General features: G+C 38.9%; 1 protein-coding gene across 1 annotated transcript in view; it reads left to right on the top strand.

Annotated features, from left to right (window-relative positions):
- The window catches only part of pof1b (POF1B actin binding protein), a 66,331-nt gene extending 56,498 nt beyond the window's left edge, over window positions 1-9,833 (top strand). The window contains exons 13-16 of the mRNA XM_078411941.1: window positions 1,687-1,818; window positions 5,599-5,666; window positions 8,201-8,315; window positions 8,484-9,833. Of these exons, the coding sequence (XP_078268067.1) occupies window positions 1,687-1,818; window positions 5,599-5,666; window positions 8,201-8,303 (303 nt within the window). The 3' untranslated portion in view covers window positions 8,304-8,315; window positions 8,484-9,833. The remainder of the gene's footprint in view (window positions 1-1,686; window positions 1,819-5,598; window positions 5,667-8,200; window positions 8,316-8,483) is intronic.
- The last annotated feature ends 8,109 nt before the right edge of the window (window positions 9,834-17,942 follow it).

A 17,942-nucleotide genomic window follows, 5' to 3' on the forward strand; every position in this document is an offset into this window, starting at 1 on the left:
ACTGATTCTCCCATTGCTGGTGTGTGGTGTATTTAAATAAATTACTTTACTTGAAAATCAATATTAAGGGCAAGGAACTCCACAGTCCAATTAAAATATAGATAGCCAATTAATACAAAGTTATCGTTATTAGAAAACTAATACAGATGGGTTACATGCAGCCTTTCTTTCAAGGAGATGTGGATAGAATAGAGAGGCTGGGGTGGTTCTTAGACTTGGAGAAAGTTGTGAGGAAATCCAGTGGCGATATTTAAAATCTTGCAGGTAGAGATTAAATATTGAACTTTTTCCCCCATTGACTGGGAGGTCAAGAACTTGGGGTCATAAAACGAAGGTGATCGGCAGGAGAATCAAAAGTGACATCAGTTTTATTTTAGACAATGAATGATTTGGGTCGAATGCACTGCCAGTGTGGATGATGGGGAAGTCAAATTCAGTTGATGGTACATGGGGCTAAACAGGTATCTGAGAAAGAGAAGTTGCAGTTACTATCACATCAGGCCAGTAGGATTCAAAGATCAAAATGGCCACCTTCTTTTGTGAAAAATGGAAATCAGTGGGCTGGAATTTTTATTGAACAACAAGCCAATAGCTGACTATAAACCACCATTTTGAAAAATAAGGACTTTCCTGGTGTGATTCTCCCAGCAGGAACTTGCTTGTTTGACCCTCTCCGGAAATTTCCATTAGTCTTTAACACCTTTTGAGGGCAAAAATACTAGAATCTATAATTCAGGAGTGAGTGGGAGTCTTGAGAAATTTGAGCCAACATGTACGAATAAAGGTTAAATCACATAGAACAAACTTTTTTTTGCGGAAACAACAAAGGTCATAGACACACAAATCTCATACAGACTTTTGGAAGGAATCTAAATAGCTTCCAAGCAAGAGATTTATACCACTCCAGCTTCCTGCAATCATGATGCCTCAAACCTAAGGTGCCATTCACGTAGTTGCAGTTTTTAGCTGTTTTGCTATCTGATTTTTTTAAGGCTCCTTCTCTTGTATGACCACCTTTCCATTCAAGATTATCACCCTCAATCTTTTCCACAAAAAAAACTCAAGGTTCTTGCAACTGAACATAACTCCCGATGATTCCTTCCTTCCTGCCTTGAATCTGCTGAATTAAAAAATTGCATCTTGTATATAAATCCCAATGGAAAGGCTTCACTCTTACCCATTTATTTAACCTTTGAGCACTAATCCTATCCCCACCGACAACAAGCCAATCAGGCGTCTGATCATTTCTTCCCGACCTTCACCTTAACTTCTCAAATTTACATCATTCACTTGTCAATATTTCTTTCCTTTCATTGATACATACCTGATCAAACTTTGGCAATTTCCTCCTTTATAGTTCTTCTTGGCCTCTCTGACTTTTTAATTAGGTCTCTATTAAAAGTGCTGTTTAAATGCAGATTATTGATTCTTATTGTCCAGTACAGCCTTCCCAATGCTTTTTTTTAAACTGAATTAATTTGGACTGAAACATAAACAAATATTTTTGAAAACAAAATGTATTAAGTCTTTTAGAAACAATAACACTATAGCTGTTCTTTAAAATAATGAGTAAAAATTGACACTGTCTGGTGTCTTTGCAATGCTGTTTTTAAGGGGAGGCTATATTGTTCATTTGAACAGTGGATATCCATTTTTATGCACTCACAATGTCTTGGTTTCTTTAAGTCACAAATCAGCAAATTGAGACATGAAATGTCATCCGGACAAGACAGTAGCAGCAGCAGCATGCAAATTAAATTAAAGCAATACAATGACAATCTGAGTGAGAAGGACTCCATTATTCAACAGAAGAATGAGGTAAGATCACATTGCTTGTATCTGATTTCTTTGACATATCATCAGCATCAGAATGAAGCGGTAGAATTAGATGCAGGACAATGTTCAGTATTGTGGTTTTGGACTAATGTTGCAGTGCTCTAAGATACCCAGCGATAGCATGGGTTTTGACTACATATTTTCCCCACACTTAGAGTCCAAAATCAACATTTAGAACCACCAAGCAAGCATTGTTTCTTGGCAATAGACTGGGCAACATTGGAACTGCCTGATTTCATGTTGCTGCCACCAGTCCAAGCTTTGCTAACAGCTTTAGTTTTAATAAACTGTAAATTCTAACTCGTGTCACAAGTTTTACCCTAAAGAGTTATTCAACTGGAACTGCAAGTTTTGATTCAAAGATTCTCGAACCAAAACATTAATTCTGCTTCTCACTCCATAGATGCTGCCTGATTCGTTGAGTTGCTTCCAGTATTTTCTATTCTACATTCCAGATTTCCAGCAACTGCAGTATTTTGTTGCAACTTACTCTGCTTATATCTCAAATAGATTGCAGCAGATCTGTAATTTGGCCAAACTCAAATGTGACATTTCAGCTCATTCTGCCTCATTCCAAGACTTTGTTCTTGATTTCCTTGCTATCTTTGTAGCTTTTGCTGTTAGTGGTATGGAACTTCTGTTACATTTTCTTGATCTTCCTTGTGGTTTTAGCAGCAGCATCTGGAGAAATTCAACAGTGATGTATCATCTGTAAACTGTTTTCTCTTGGATTTTGTCTGAAAAAATTGTGTGGATTAGGGTTATTTTTGTAGTTTGTACAAAATTATATTATGCATCTTGAAAATCAAATTAATTCTTTCTCCTCCAGTTTTGTAAATTATTGTTGCATTCTTGGGATCTTTCAACAGTCCAACTGCCCCAAACTAGGAGGTTACCATACCCCACCTCAACCTAAACACCATGCCAGTTCTGCCACTGTTTATAGGGGAATGTATGGAAATACTGTGATGATTAATGCATATTACTTTCCACCTGTGAAAAGTATCACTGCACATTTCATTCGACCTTTGCAGTGTGAAGCATTGTGGTCTATCAAGCTTTAACCCAGCAAACTAAGATCATGGTGTTCAGTTATGCTGCATTCCCTGAGCTCATTGCAGGAGTCCTGTCAATATTAGATAATCTTACAGACACGTCTAGGTTTGCAACCAGATATGAAGTACTTCTTTTGATAACTTGCCAACTGATAGTACCTTCAGGACTTTAACATAATAGTGTAATTCAGCCTATTACCACTTCAGAAATATTACTCCTATTTGAGCTCCAGGCCTGATGATAATCTAGCTGCGACTGAAAAGAAAGAAAAGGTTTGTAACAAGTAGAGCAGCGACTTAAATACTGAGGCTGTTGGGGATGGGGTGGTGTGCCTGCTTTCACTGGTTGAAAAGAAATACTGCTGTCATTGACAAATCATTTTCGTAAGCAGGCACATTTATAGCCTATAATTGAAGATAAAAAGAGTTGGCTATTTACAAATATAATATAATTTAATCACCACTTGCTGGGAGCCAAATACACTAGCAAAAACCTATAGAAATGACACACATAAACCTGACTATACCCTGCAGCAGGAAGCTGTCTTGATGCTGTGTGTTTCTAATTCATGAATGAGTGCTACCGTACAGCTTATGGATATGATTTCAGGCAGCATTCAGCAACCAGTGCTGATTGTAACCTTGCCTATCAACAAGTGGGGCAGTACAGTGGCTCAGCGATAGATCTGCTGCCTCCTAGCGCCAGAGACCCTGGATCGATCCTGTCCTTGAGTGTTGCCTCTGTTGAGTTTGTACGTTCTCCTTGTAACCATATTGGTTTTCTCCGGGTGATCCACTTTCCTCCCACATTCCAAACGTGCAGGTTTGTAGGTTGATTTGCTTCTTTAATTTGCCCCTAGTGTGTAGAATGCGAAAGTGGGATAACATATAACTGGTGTACTGGTGATTATTGGTTGGCAAGGACTCGGTGGGCCAAAAGGTCTGTTTCCACACTGTATCTTTAAACTAAATTGAATTGAATTGAATTGAATAAATTTTATTAGCCAAATATGTATACATACAAGGAATTTGCCTTGGTGCTTTGCTCACAAGTAACAACACAATATACAGTAGACAATTACAAATAAAACATAATTTAAACATATGAAGAATGAAATAAAATACCAGAGCCCAAGGAGGCTACAGACTTATGGCTGTTGAGTAGAGCTACTGCTTGTGGGAAAAAAAGCTGTTTTTATGCCTGGCTGTGGCGACTTTGACAGTCCGGAGTTGCCTTCCAGAAGGAAGTGCTTCAAAGAGTTTGTGGCCAGGGTGAGAGGGGTCAGAGATGATCTTACCCGCTCTGTTCCTGGCCCTTGCAGTGTACAGTTCGTTGATGGGGGGAAGGTTGCAGCCATCAACCTTCTCAGCCGATCGAATGATGCACTGCAGCCTCCGGATATCATGCTTGGTGGCTGAGCCAAACCAGACCATGATGGAGAAGGTGAGGATAGACTATGATGGCAGTATATAACTGGACCATCATTGCCTGTGGCAGATTGTTTTCTCAGCTGCTGCAGGAAATACATCCTCTGTTGGGCCTTTTTGACTGTGGAGTTGATGCACAGTGCAGTTAGATCTTTTATAATCTAGAATGGATTTGTCATCTTTCCCAAGAATGTAAAAATGAGTGCAAATGTATATTTAAAACAAGTTAAGCAAAAATAAATGGTATAAAAACAACAAAAATAAGTCCAGGAAGTAATGAGATATTTTAAATTTGTCAGGAGAATACTGCAGTAAGGTCAATCTGCTTCACTTAGTTCAGCAGTGAGTGTCAGTCTCGAGCTATCCTTCCATAATGAGACGTTCTGGAATTATTAACACCCATTTTAAAAATAAACAAGCCTTAGAGCTACTAAGCATTTGTTCTATTTGCAGTCATTGTTGAGTTAGATCAAGTATACCTAAATACTTAAGCTTGGAGGGCCATTCTCAGGTTAGAGTGGGAGACAGCAGACAAAAACTGCTGTCGGCACTTCCATGCATATTAAATGCTCCCTTGGAACCTACTTGTAGGTGTAGTGATATTAAGAGAGTGTTTGGCAGCATTAGTGCATACTTCTCTGCACCTTTAGTGGCTCATGAGAATACTGAAGCAGGTCTCAGCTGGACGGTTGTGACATTTTAGTCAAATGTTTTACCCTCTCTAGGCTATTACTAGAGAACCTAAGGCATCCACATTCTTCCTCCGTGTGGGTGCCATTGTTAATGATAGTTTTCTCCTTACCTACTCTCGCTTCAATCATCTGCTCCTTTCAGCCCACTTCATCTGTGGTAATCTCTGACCAACTGTTCAGTTACGTTTCAGATTAATGCCGCAATCAAGATACTGCCGAGGAGACTTTGACAAACAGTGAGATGACCAGGCTTCCTCTTGCTTGAAATGGTCATTTCTTGGCATGTATGAGAATGTTATTCCAATTCTGTTGGAGGCTAGCATGGACAGTATTACTTAACCAAAACCAGGAGGTAGATATTGTTTGGACAGGACAATATTATGCCTGAACCATAACAATTTTTTTTTTTCCTGATGGGGTTCCTAAAGCAGGAAACCTATGGCAAGAATGTCTGATAGCAGTTCTCAATCTAAGGGGAATATGCGCACCTGGACATTGAATGATATTTTAAGAGTTCTCCAGCATGAAGATTTATGACTGAAATTCCAAACATGAATTATTCATAATTTACAATTTCCTTTTTTTAGGAAATCATGAGACTCAGATCTTCACAACATGGGTCCAACAATGTGACACGCACCATCATCACAAAGCGGTAATGCATATTGACATTAGTTAAAAAGTGTAAGATTATTGGGCTACAACTGGCCTGTCAGCCATTCCTTTTAAAAAGTTAACAATATTACTTTCCAAAACTGAAGTATACCAATCATGATTTGTTACTAGTTTAAGGCAATTTAATTGTAATCTTGATCAAATAAAATCATTGGAAGATGTCACATTCTCATGAGCTTTCAAGGAAGACATACATAGGATATTTCACAGAAAAGGCTGCATTGGTGATGTACAGAGCTCCCCAGGGATTAGTTATTTGTTTATAAAACATGATTTAGTGTCTGATAATTGTGGTAGAAATAATGGTATTTTTGCATTGCATCCTGATGTCAAACCTATTTCAGTATCAAAATCCATCATGGTCACAAAAGTGAATTCTGAAGTTAATATGGAGTGGCTGAGAGATGTTATAGTTTTTCAATGACTTTATTGGAAGAGAATAATTTAACTCAGATTATTATGGATCCTGATGAGACTGCACCGACAATCTTGTGTACAGAACTATGCTCCTAGCCAAGGAGATAAAACCATTCATTCCTGGGTTGGCAGGTTTGTTGTATGGGGATAGGTTACATGAACTGAGCCTATACTCAAGCTGAAGAATAGGAAGTGATATTGAAAAATACTAATTCTTATGGAGCTTAATAGGTTAGTAAAAAAATAAGACACAAAGTACTGGAGTAACTCAGCATGTCGGGCAGCATTCCTGGAAAACATGGATAGGTGATGTTTCGGAAAGGACTGATTGGGGGGGGGGGAGAGATCTTAAGACCTTTCATGTGGAGGATGGAGGTGTAATGGGACTGGATGTCCATGGTAAAGATAAGGCAACAGGAGGCCTAGAAATTGAAAATTATTCAAGAGTTGAAGAGCATGTGAGGAGCCTCTGATGTAGGTGGGCAGGAATTATACCAGTGGGAATAGGATGGAATCATGCCATGTGGAGATGTGTTCAGTGGGGCAGGAGTCTGCCAGTTGTGGATTTTAGGGAGGAGGAGTTCGAAGTGGGCAGTGCAGGGTTGGGTACAATAAGGTTGGAGGCTGTGGAGGGAAGATTGCCAGAGGTGATGAGATTAGAAAGAGTCTGGGAGATGATGGCGTGATGTTCATTCAGGGGGTCATGTTCAAGGGGTTGGTATGAGGTGGTGTCTGAGAGCTGGCGCCTGTCCTCAGCATGGTAGAGGTCAGCCTGCCAGACTACAGCGGCACCTCCCATGTCAGCGGGTTTAATAACAATGTTGGGATTGTGGCTGAGTGAGCGGAGGGCTGTGCATTCAGAATGGGTGAGAAGTAGATAAGGGGAGAAGTCAAAACATTTGATGACGTGCCAGCAGTTGGAAATAAAAAGATCCTGAGAGGCTAGAAGGAAGAGTCCACTTGGAGGAGGAATGTTGGGGCCTGGAGAAGACTGGGACACATGGATTCCTTACCATTAACAAAAATGGCCCAGAAACAGTCTGTATAATGGCTGGTCTGGAGCTTGTTGAGATGTGGGTGCAGGGGTACAACGGTAGGGCCTCTGATAAGTTAAATGTGGGAATGATGTTTTCTGCACCCTGGCTACCTGGAATCATGGATAGGATTCTAAAAACATTCAGGACTGAGCCAAGATAAAAATGTCTATGCCAAATATGTAGTGCATGATTAGATTCCCCGCCCAAGAGGGGTAGTAGGCTCATTCAAAAAGTATCTTCAAAACAGAGATTGAAAGGTATGGGTTTATGCAGGGAAGTGGTGCTGAGGTAAAAAAGACAATCATTTGTGCTCAAATTAATTGGAATAATAGGAACGTAGTAGGACCCAAGTTGACTAATTGTATACTTGATGAAGCTTGCATCTCAGCAGTGGTGGGATGAGAGAAACTTCAAACGCTCAAGATACTACAAGTGGAGAAGGGAAGTGATCCAAGGAGCACAAGGACTGGACGCAGTTACAAAGATGAAGCAAAGCTCTTAGTGGAATTTTAACATGAAGAAAACTTTAAATTGATTCTCTGGCGATTAAATCAACTTTTAAAACATTCAGAATCAATGCAGGCCATTTTAATTTGATTCAATAAATATTGGTATTCTATTATTTTTTTTAATGTATAAATAAGGCTGCAATTTACCTGTGCTCTTTTCTGGTTGTCTGATGGTTTTGAAAAATAGCATGCACACTGAGTGTTATAATTGAACTTGAGTAAAATCAGGGCAGTTGCTGACTCATCACGTTACACTTTGTGTATACAGTGCAATGATTGGGGTTCTGAGAACATTGTGCTTCTGCCTTAATTTACTTTGAAAGGTTGATGGCTTCAAGAAAATGTACTGCATTTTTCTCTGTCAGTGGAAAAATTAACCAGAATAATCTTTAAATGTTTTCAATTAATCAAACAAGGGTTGCATGAAATAAATGCCAAAAATACATATTAATTTTTAATTTATTTTCCATTTTCTCCGTATTTTTCTCTTGAGATGTGAATTGTAGTCTTTGGCTCCTGAAGAGTAATTTTACCCCTTGTTTACAATGCAGATACCTTGACTATCCAATTCTGGGCCTGTTACATGATAGTAAACTTAATTCACCAACTAAAGAACACAGGACTACTTTCTTTGAAAATAGTAGCAGAAAGTAAATAAGGAAACAGGTATGTTTTATATCATTTTAAGTTAACTCTTGCATCAGTTGCATTACTAGAAGAATGCTGATGAACTGTGTACTCTTTCTTAGCAAGCTTTTACTGGCAATGTGAGTAAATTATGGAAGTGTTTAAACTTGTTGATATTAAAGGTACTGTTGCCTTGTATTTTCACAGTAGGTAAGGACTGAACCCTGGAGTCGCACTCCATGAAGTCTAGTCTCTTTGTATTTTCCTATTAGGAACATCTTTCGGCCTACTGAAGACTAATTGAATACATCGGGAAGTATTTACTATTTTTGTCACCTAGGTTAATCAACATTTTCTTAATTTTACGGTGTCCTTTCTTAGCCTTGATTAGCCACAAAACGTGATATTTTGCGGGGAATCGGTATCAGTTTGTGTTAATCTTTGTTTATTATTTTATTAACTGTATTGTTGAAGACTTAAGGTGTGAGGATTTTACCTTTTAATATTAGAATGGAAATAAATTGCATATTAGGCTTAAAGGTGGTTGGTATGAAGAACAGAGCATGAAAATTGAAAAATAAATTAAATGCAAGCTAAACCACTGTCCAGTTGATGAACAAGTGTTTTTTTATCTGCATATAGAATGGTGATGTTTGTTTACCCTGTATGAAAGGCTTTTTCCGCTATGCTTATTGTGCCAGTTTCACTTTAACAGCAATAATTTAGTAGCAGCACACAAGAGCACTGCCTTTTATTTGTGATTGTTCTCATTTCCATGTACATATACTTAAGTATAGGTACACTAAAGGCAAGAAACATTACCAGTGATGAATGAAATATTTCATAAAAAATGGATGACCTTTTGTTTTGAGATCATTTTGTAGTTTGATTGTGGATTATTGACATTGCAAATATATATTTTAAGATGTATAGAATTTCTTGGTGATTTAGAGTAAAGAGGATTAAATTCTATTTATATTCAAAATAACTTGTGACAATTACTTAATTGTGACAAGAATTAAAGAGTGCTCTGAAAATTAAATCATCCTAATTGACTATCCAGAAATAAATTCAACCATTTTAATTTTAGTAATATCTGCTCATCAGTCAGTTCACTTAAACCATGTTTGTAGGATATAAAGGAACTCCGATTCAAATGGATGAAACTGATCATTAAGTACAGTGTTCATTTTAATCTTTATCCTTTATGGCTGAAGAAATTATTCCCAGTGCGCTTTTTTTTAGTTCAATACTATAAGCAACTCTGAAATTATGGAGCTAGACCTTCTTGTTAGTATTTGTGACCAAATGTGTACATGTCTGCTTGAACATTGGGGATATAAACTGTGTTACCTTGAATAATATACTGCACAGAACCATTAGCCTATTGTATAAATCTAACACTGCATTTTATTCCATTATACATTCTGGGGTGTTATAAATTACTTTGTTGTACGTTAATGCAAGTGGATAAATTTCTGTATTGCTTGAATGGTTTCAAGGCTATCATTACAATTGAAAAAGGCAGCCAAGACCGCAGAACAAATCTATATGTATCCATGCAATTTAACAAAAAAATAAAAAAAATAGATAAATTGTCTTTTGTCCAGAATCATTACTTGTTCAGTACTTTACTTTTAGATCGTAGTGCGAACACTAGGCCTGGGCTCTTAGAATACTTTAACCATAGCTTGTGGTGCAAAGGCTGAAACATTAGACATGTAGCAGTGGCAAACTGTGCAACAGCAATAACCAGTTCTATAGCCAAGCAGCATGCCTCCGCAATCCATTAAGTATATGTCTATATGATTTAGGACTAAATGTAACTCCCATGACACATTGAACCTGTTCTGACATTCAGTAAGATCATGGCTGATTCCTAAATCATATATACTTAATGGATTGCAGAGGCATTCTGCTTGGTTATAGGACTGGTTATTGCTGTTGCCCAGTTTGCTAGAGGTTAGATGGTTAATGGTTTTCATTGAAGAGGAAATAATCTTAATAAAAAACTGTTTGAGAAAGGGAGCAATGTAAAAGCGCTCTATATAAATATCCGCAAAGCATGAACCTTGTAATTAAATTTATTTGCAATTGAAAACTGTTGGTATGGATAGCATTCATGGGGGAATTTTCCAAAATAAAACCTGAACAACCCGTTAACCAAAACTGTACAGGTTTTTAAAAATTCATTCACCTAGCTGAAAGATATCTAACAATTGAGCAAGTTGGGCCCAAACCTCTCCTGCATTGGTGCAGCACCCTCCTCCCTCTCCCCCTTCCCTCCCCTCCCACTCCATTCCCCTCAACCCCCCTTATCCTTCTTCCATTTGCACCAAAGGGACAACGGTGAGTAAGGTGGGCCTAAAATTGTGTACCGTTTTGGCTATAGTTCAGGAACAAACAAACAAACAAACAAGAGTTTTAGTATATAGACTGCAGTCAACAATCCAATCACGATAGTTGCAGGTTTGTAAGTCTATTACATTTGCAAGTTTATTCATGTATCTCTTTCACACACAATGGACATCAGCTCTAATGTAATTGTTCTCTACAATTTATGTTACAATTGTGCTAGATTATATTTGTTCTTTTTTTACACAGTGTGATCTCAGCTTTTCTACATAGCATGATATTGTAAATATGCTCTGTTCAATTAGCTTAACTTGCCTAAATATTTAAGAAACGTATCTAATTCACTCCACCCTTCATAGAATGCTTTGAAAAACAAAAATTTCATAACCCCTTCTTCTGGCTTTACTAAATCTATTTGAACAAGCGTTTTGACAATCGTAAGGACAATTTGTTTTTCACATTTCATTTATCATAATTCTGACCAACTCCAATGGTACAATCACCTAGCAACACACCCAATGCAAAATTATTAATGGATAAGTTACAAAGCAAACAGTTGATTTGATTTATTGTGGCTGTGATAGTGTCAATGTTTAAATTATAAAGCTTTGCTGCAGACTTTGCAACTTGTAAATGCAGAAAGGCAACATGTATGTGCTGCATGAACAATTGTATCTCTAACATATTTTCACCTCAAACCAATTGCAAAAAGGAATCAGGATTGTTGAAGAGTGAAAAGCATGTTTTAAATGTAAATTATTCTACTCAAAAAATGTTTGCTATAACATTAGAATTGACTCTGTAAAAAAAAATGCCACAGAATTATCTGCTTAATTTTCATATAGCTCACAATCTTGTCTGAGTTCACATGATTCTAGCATCTGCAGTCTCATGAGTGAAAAAAACATACTTCTGGAGTAACTTGGGAGGTCAGGTAGCATCTGTGTAGGGAAATGGGCAGACATTATTTTGGGTTGGGACCCTTCTTCAAACTGATGGAGAATCTTAAATCTGAAGAAGGGCCCCAATATTGACTGGGATTTACTTTGTACAAAAGGCTTTGATGACCAGAATCTGTTAGCTGTATCTAAGAGGGCTTCCTAAAACAGTATATGGACAGTCCAACTCGTGGAAGGATACTGGACCTGGTATTAGGAAATAAGCCTACAGGTTTTAAGATTGTTTTGAACAGGAATAACTCTGGACCTTGGGGGAAAGATATTAAACTGGCAGGAGCTAATTAACATGGGGACAGTTGTTCTTTTGCAAGTCCACATCTGAGATGTGGGAGTTGTTTAAAGGCCAGTTGATCAGTTCAGTACTGGCACGTTCCAGTAAGGAGGAAGGAAAAGAATGGCAAGTTGGGGAACCTTGGATAACCAGAGTCAGAAAAATTGGTCAAAAAAGAAAAGGAACCATATGTAAGGCTTAGGATGATGAAATCAGACAGGGCATTTGAGGAATATAAAGCAAGTAGCTAACAACTCAAGAGGTCGATGGGCAACTCAAAAGGGACCACGAAATCTCCTTGGCAGATGAGATTAAAGAAAACCCCAAGGCTTTTTATACACATTAAAATCAAGAGGGTAAGCAGTTTCAGTTCAAGGTAGTGGTAGGGCTCTTGAAGGGCATTAAGATGGATAGCTCCCCATGGCCAGATGGAGATCTATCCCAAGTTAAGTGAATCAAGAAAGGAGATTACAGGGTCCTTGATGAAGACCTTTGCTTCTTCACTCGCCAGACTCGGAAGACTCAAGAGTAGCTAACATTGTGTCTTTGTTTTAAAAAGGAAGTGGAAATAATCCAGGGAATTACAGGTCAATGAGCCTCGCGTCAATGTTAGGGAAGCTATTGGAGAGGATTTTTCAGGATAGGCTTTCCTCCCATTGGGAAGGGAATGGGCCAATTAGGGGCAGTCAGCATGACTTTGTACATGGCAGTCATGCCTTACTAACTTGACTTGAGTGTTTTGAGGAGGTGATGATGGTAATTGATTTGGGTGGGGTGCTGGACATTATCTACATAGATTTTAGTACTGTATTTGTGTCTTCCATGGTGGACTGATCCAGAAGATTAAGCATCTTACACAGCTTCTGTGATTTGTTAGTATGGATTCAGAATTAGCTTACTCATAGAACACAGGGTTGCGGTGGAAGAGGGTTATTCTGGCTGGAGGTCTGTGATCAATGATGTTCCATAGGGATATGTGCTGGGACCACTGTTTGCGATGTATATAAATGACTTGGCCAAAAAGTTAGTTTATGAAGAAGGTCTAAGTCTGAAGTAGGCTCTCGACCCGAAACATCACCCATTCCTTCTATCCAGAGATGCTGCCTGTCCCGCTGCGTTACTCCAGTATTTTGTGTCTATGGAAATGTAGATGGGTTAGTCAGTAAATCTGAAGATGACACCAAGATTGCTGGAGATACGGACAGTCTGTCAATATGCAAGGTGGGATTATAGACCAACTACAGAAATGGGTGAGGAAATTGAGTTTAATCCCAGCAGGTGTGAGGTGTTGCATTTGGGAGGTTGAATGTAAGGGATACGAATACAGTTAAGACCCTTAACAGCAGTAATGTGCAGAGGGATCTTGGGGTTCAGGTCCATAACTCCATGAAAATGGCAACACAGATGGTGCTTAAAAAAAGGCATGTGGTATGCTCGCCCTCCTTGGCTGAGGCATTGAGTATGTCAGGAAGTCGTGCTGCAGTGCTATAAGAAATGATTAAGCTTCATTTGGAGTATTGCATACAGTTCTGGTCTCCCATTACAGGAAGGATGTGGAAGCGTTGAAGAGGGTGCAGAAAAGCTTTGCCGGGATGCTGCCTTGGTCAGGGGTATGAGTTACAAGGAAAGGTTGGAGCAACTTGGATTGTTTTCTCTGGAATGCCAGAGGTTGTGGGGAGAAGTGATAGAAGTATATAAAATAATGAGAGGCATTGAAAGGACCTTTTTTCCCCAGTGTGGAAATATAAAAGAATGGAGGGTATAGTTCGAAGGTGAGAGGGGCAATGTTTAAATTAGATGTTCAGGGCATTTAAAAAAAAATACACAGAGGGTGGTAGGTGCCTGGAACAAATGATGGAAGTGGTGAAGCCAGATTATGATAGTGGTGTTTAAGAGGACACTTAAGATACATGGATTTCCAAGTAATGGAGGGGTACGGATCATGTGTAGGTAGATTAGTTTATCTTGGCATTATGTTTGGCACATACACTTTGGGCTGAAGGGCATGTTCCTGTGCTGCAGGTTTCTATGTTGACACAGAGTGCAATTATGAAAAAAAATTACAAACAGCTGGCAGTAACTTGGGGATTTCCACATTTGTGAAGAGATGCTGAGGTTCTCACGATTTGGAGAACAAAACAATTGGCAAAGATTTCCTGCAAAAATTCAGATCCATATAATTAGGCTTAAATGCTTGTGGACAGGGGCACAGAAATATAGAGGTTCATAAGTGATCAGAGCAGAATTAGGCCATTCGGCCCATCAAGTCTACTCCGATAATACCCAGATAATGGAGAGCAGATTTCATTAATTTAAGTATGTATCTCCAAAAGATGATTTGGGAGGAATAAAGGCAGCCAATAAACAGTAAATGAACAATAGGAAGACTTCTGGGCAGTGTGTTTGGGCATCATGAACAGTTGTCAGCAACTGCACATAAATCCTGACGTTTCTGGCAGTTTTGTAGATCAATTGAGTTTGAGGATAACTGATATATTGCCTGAAACTATTACACACTGTGTAGCAACAGTGACATGTTAGAAGTCCACCACCTTGTGTTGAACAAAAGTATTGCTCTGTTTAGTGTCCTTTATACATTCCAGCACTACTTATGGAACTTTACAATAATGCAAAGCTACACAAAATAAAGATCTGGCCTCACCAGCTCCACAAATCTCAATGTCAATCCACAATTGGCCATGGTTCTGCCTTGACTCCCAGATGCCCCAAAGTGCACAACTTCCCAAAATCTGATGCCCCTAATCCCCCAAATGGAGGCCTTGATCTACACCCTATTCCCAAACCATTTAAGGGACTGATCCTTCAAAGGTGAGATTGAACATCCTAATCCCAGATGCAGATTCCAAAAGGGTTCTTGGACCACCAACCATGTCTCCATTAGTTGCAAATTTTACAGCATATGAAAAATTGTTACTTTGAATTAGTACATGTAAACATACAAATTAAAATTCAAGTTGGTGACTCAGCTGGTCAATCTTTCTCTATCATTCAGTGAGATCATGGCTGATCTGATTGATCAACTCTGCATTCCTTTTTTCCTTTGGTAACCTTTCACCCCCTATGCTTATCAAGAATTTATCTTGTTCTGCCTTAAAAATATGCTTTTTGAGAAAATGTGTTCCAAAGACTCAATGTTCAAAATAATGTCACCTTATCTGCATTAAACATTTTAACTGTGCTTCCCATTCAAACCTCTCTGGCCTGGGCCTCCCACATTGTCAGAGTGAGGCCACATGCAAACTGGAGGAATAACACCTCGCATTCAGGTTGGGTCGCTTACAACCCAGTGGTATGAACACTGAATTCTCCCCCTATGACAATAGAAGGATTCTAGCCTGAAGTGTCACCTACAGTGCTCTCCATAATATTTGGGACAAAGACCCATCAATTATTTATTTGCCTCTGTACTCCACAATTTGAGATTTGTAATAGAAAAAATCACATGTGGTTAAAGTGCACATTGTCAGATTTTATAAAAGGGTATTTTTTATACATTTTGGTTTCATCATATAGAAAATACAGCTCTGTTTATACATAGTCCCCCCCATTTCAGGGCCCCATGTTTGGGACACATGGCTTCACAGGTGTTTGTAATTGCTTAGGTGTGTTTAAATGCTTCCTTATTGCAGATAGAAGAGAGCTCTCAGCACCTAGTCTTTCCATCACCTTTGGAAATTTGTATTGCTGTTTATCAACTTGAGGACCAAAGTTGTGCCAATGAAAGTCAAAGAAGCCATTATGAGACTGAGAAACACGAATAAAACTGTTAGAGACATCAGCCAAACTTTAGGCTTACCAAAATCAACTGTTTGGAACATTATTAAGAGAGCACTGGTGAGCTTACTAATCGCAAAGGGACTGGCAGGCCAAGGAAGACCTCCACAACTAATGACAGAAGAATTCTCTCTCAATAATTAAAAAAAATCCCCAAACACCTGTCTGACAGATCAGAAATACTCTTCAACATTGGATTTGTCAATGACCACTGTCTGCAGAAGACTTCATGAACAGATACAGACGCTACATTGCATGATGCAAACCACTGGTTAGCTGCAAAAATAGGATGGCTAGGTTAGTTTGCTTAAAAGAGCAACCACAGTTCTGGAAAAAGGTCTTGTGGACAGATGAGACGTAGATTAATTTATATCAGGTTGGTGGCAAGTGCAAAGTATGGAGGAGAGAAGAAACTGCCCAAGATCCAAAGCATACCACCTCAAATGTGAAACATGGTGGTGGGGGTGTTATGGCCTGGGCATGGATGGCTGCTGAAGGTACTAGCTCAATTATCTTCATTGATGATACAACTGCTGATGGTAGTAGCTTAATGAATTCTGAAGTGTGTAGACACATCCTATCTGCTCAAGTTTAAACAAATGCCTCAAAACATTGGCTGGTGGTTCATTCCACAGCAAGACAATGATCCCAAACATACCTTTAAAGCAACAAAGGAGTTTTTCAACACTAAAAAATGGGCAATTCTTGAGTGGTCAAGTCAATCGCCCAATCTGAACCCAATTGAGCATGCCTTTTATACGCTGAAGAGAAAACTGAAGGGGACTAGCCCCCAAAACAAGCATAAGCTAAAGATGGCTGCAATACAGGCCTGGCAGAGCATCACCAGAGAAGACACCCAGCAACTGGTGATGTCCATGAATCGCAGACTTCAAGCAGTCATTGCATGCAGAGGATATGCAACAAAATACTAAACATGGCTACTTTCATTTACATGACATTGCTGTGTCCCAAACATTATGGTGCCCTGAAATGGGGGAATTATGTTTAAACACAGCTGTAAATTCTACATGGTGAAAAAATGTAAAAAATGGCCTTTATTAAAATCTGACAAAGTGCACTTATACCACGTGCTTTTTTCTATTATAAATCTCAAATTGTGGAGTACAGAGGCAAATAAATAAATGATGGGTCTTTGTCCGAAACATTATGGAGGGCACTGTATGTCTTAGAGATGCTGCGTGGCCCACAGGGTTACTCCAGTACTTTGTGTTCCAAACAAACACCAATCACAAGTTACCAACAAATGCAAGCTAATGATTTTAGTGATTAAAAGGAGACCAACTTAAAAATTGAGGCACCAGAGACTGGAGCAAAAAACAAGCTGCTGGAAAAACTCAGTGGGTCAGGCACCATCTGCGAGGGGAAATGGACTGATGACGTTTCAGGTTGGTACTCCTCATCTGGACTGCTACACTTGAAATCTTGTTCAATGGCAAATCTAGCTTTTGTAGCTGAAAAATGTCCCCCCAGTGGACTGGTGAGATAAGAACATTTCCAGATTCCTAACCCTAACTCCACATGCCATTAAAATTGGTTGCTCAATCATATATCTGCAATTCTTCTATAACCTAACTTAGTTAGCAACTGTTAACATTCAGGAGATGATTTTAAAAAGGTTTTGTCATTACATTTAAAAATAACTTTAGATTTTTAAATTTTAAAGGAATTGTTTAGTACATTGACAGGCATTTATAATCTGTATGTTAACGCCAGAAATTTAGGAGCAATAGATATTTCTCCCAAATATTTGCACCATTAGTAGCTGATCCCCAAGGTAGGGACTGGAGTTTAGTCGTCAGCAAAACAGAACCATTCAGCTGTGCAGCACCAAAATAAGCACTTTGCCCCAACCATTCTATGCCAACCAAGTTACCAAACCAAGCAAGTCCCACTTGCCTACATCTGGTCCAGACCCACCCAAACCTTTTCTATCCATGTACCTATCTTTAAGTATATTTTAAGTCGTAATTGTACCCACCCCAACCACTTTCTCTGACATTTGTTCCATATACGCACCACTCTGTGAAGACGTTGCCCCTCGGGTCCTTTCTAAATCGTTCCCCTCACTTTTAAACTATAACCACAAATTTTGACTCCCTACACGTCAAAGACTGGCTGTTCCCCTCATCTATGACCCTATAAATAGATGTTATATATTCTATAGGTCACCCCTCAATCTGCTACATTCCAAGAGGAAAAAGGATTTTGCCTATCCAACCTCTCCTTATTACTCAGGCATTCCAGACCTGTTTACATCCTTGTGCA

This window comes from Rhinoraja longicauda, chromosome 15 (genome assembly GCF_053455715.1).
Source record: "Rhinoraja longicauda isolate Sanriku21f chromosome 15, sRhiLon1.1, whole genome shotgun sequence".
NCBI lineage: Eukaryota > Metazoa > Chordata > Chondrichthyes > Rajiformes > Arhynchobatidae > Rhinoraja > Rhinoraja longicauda.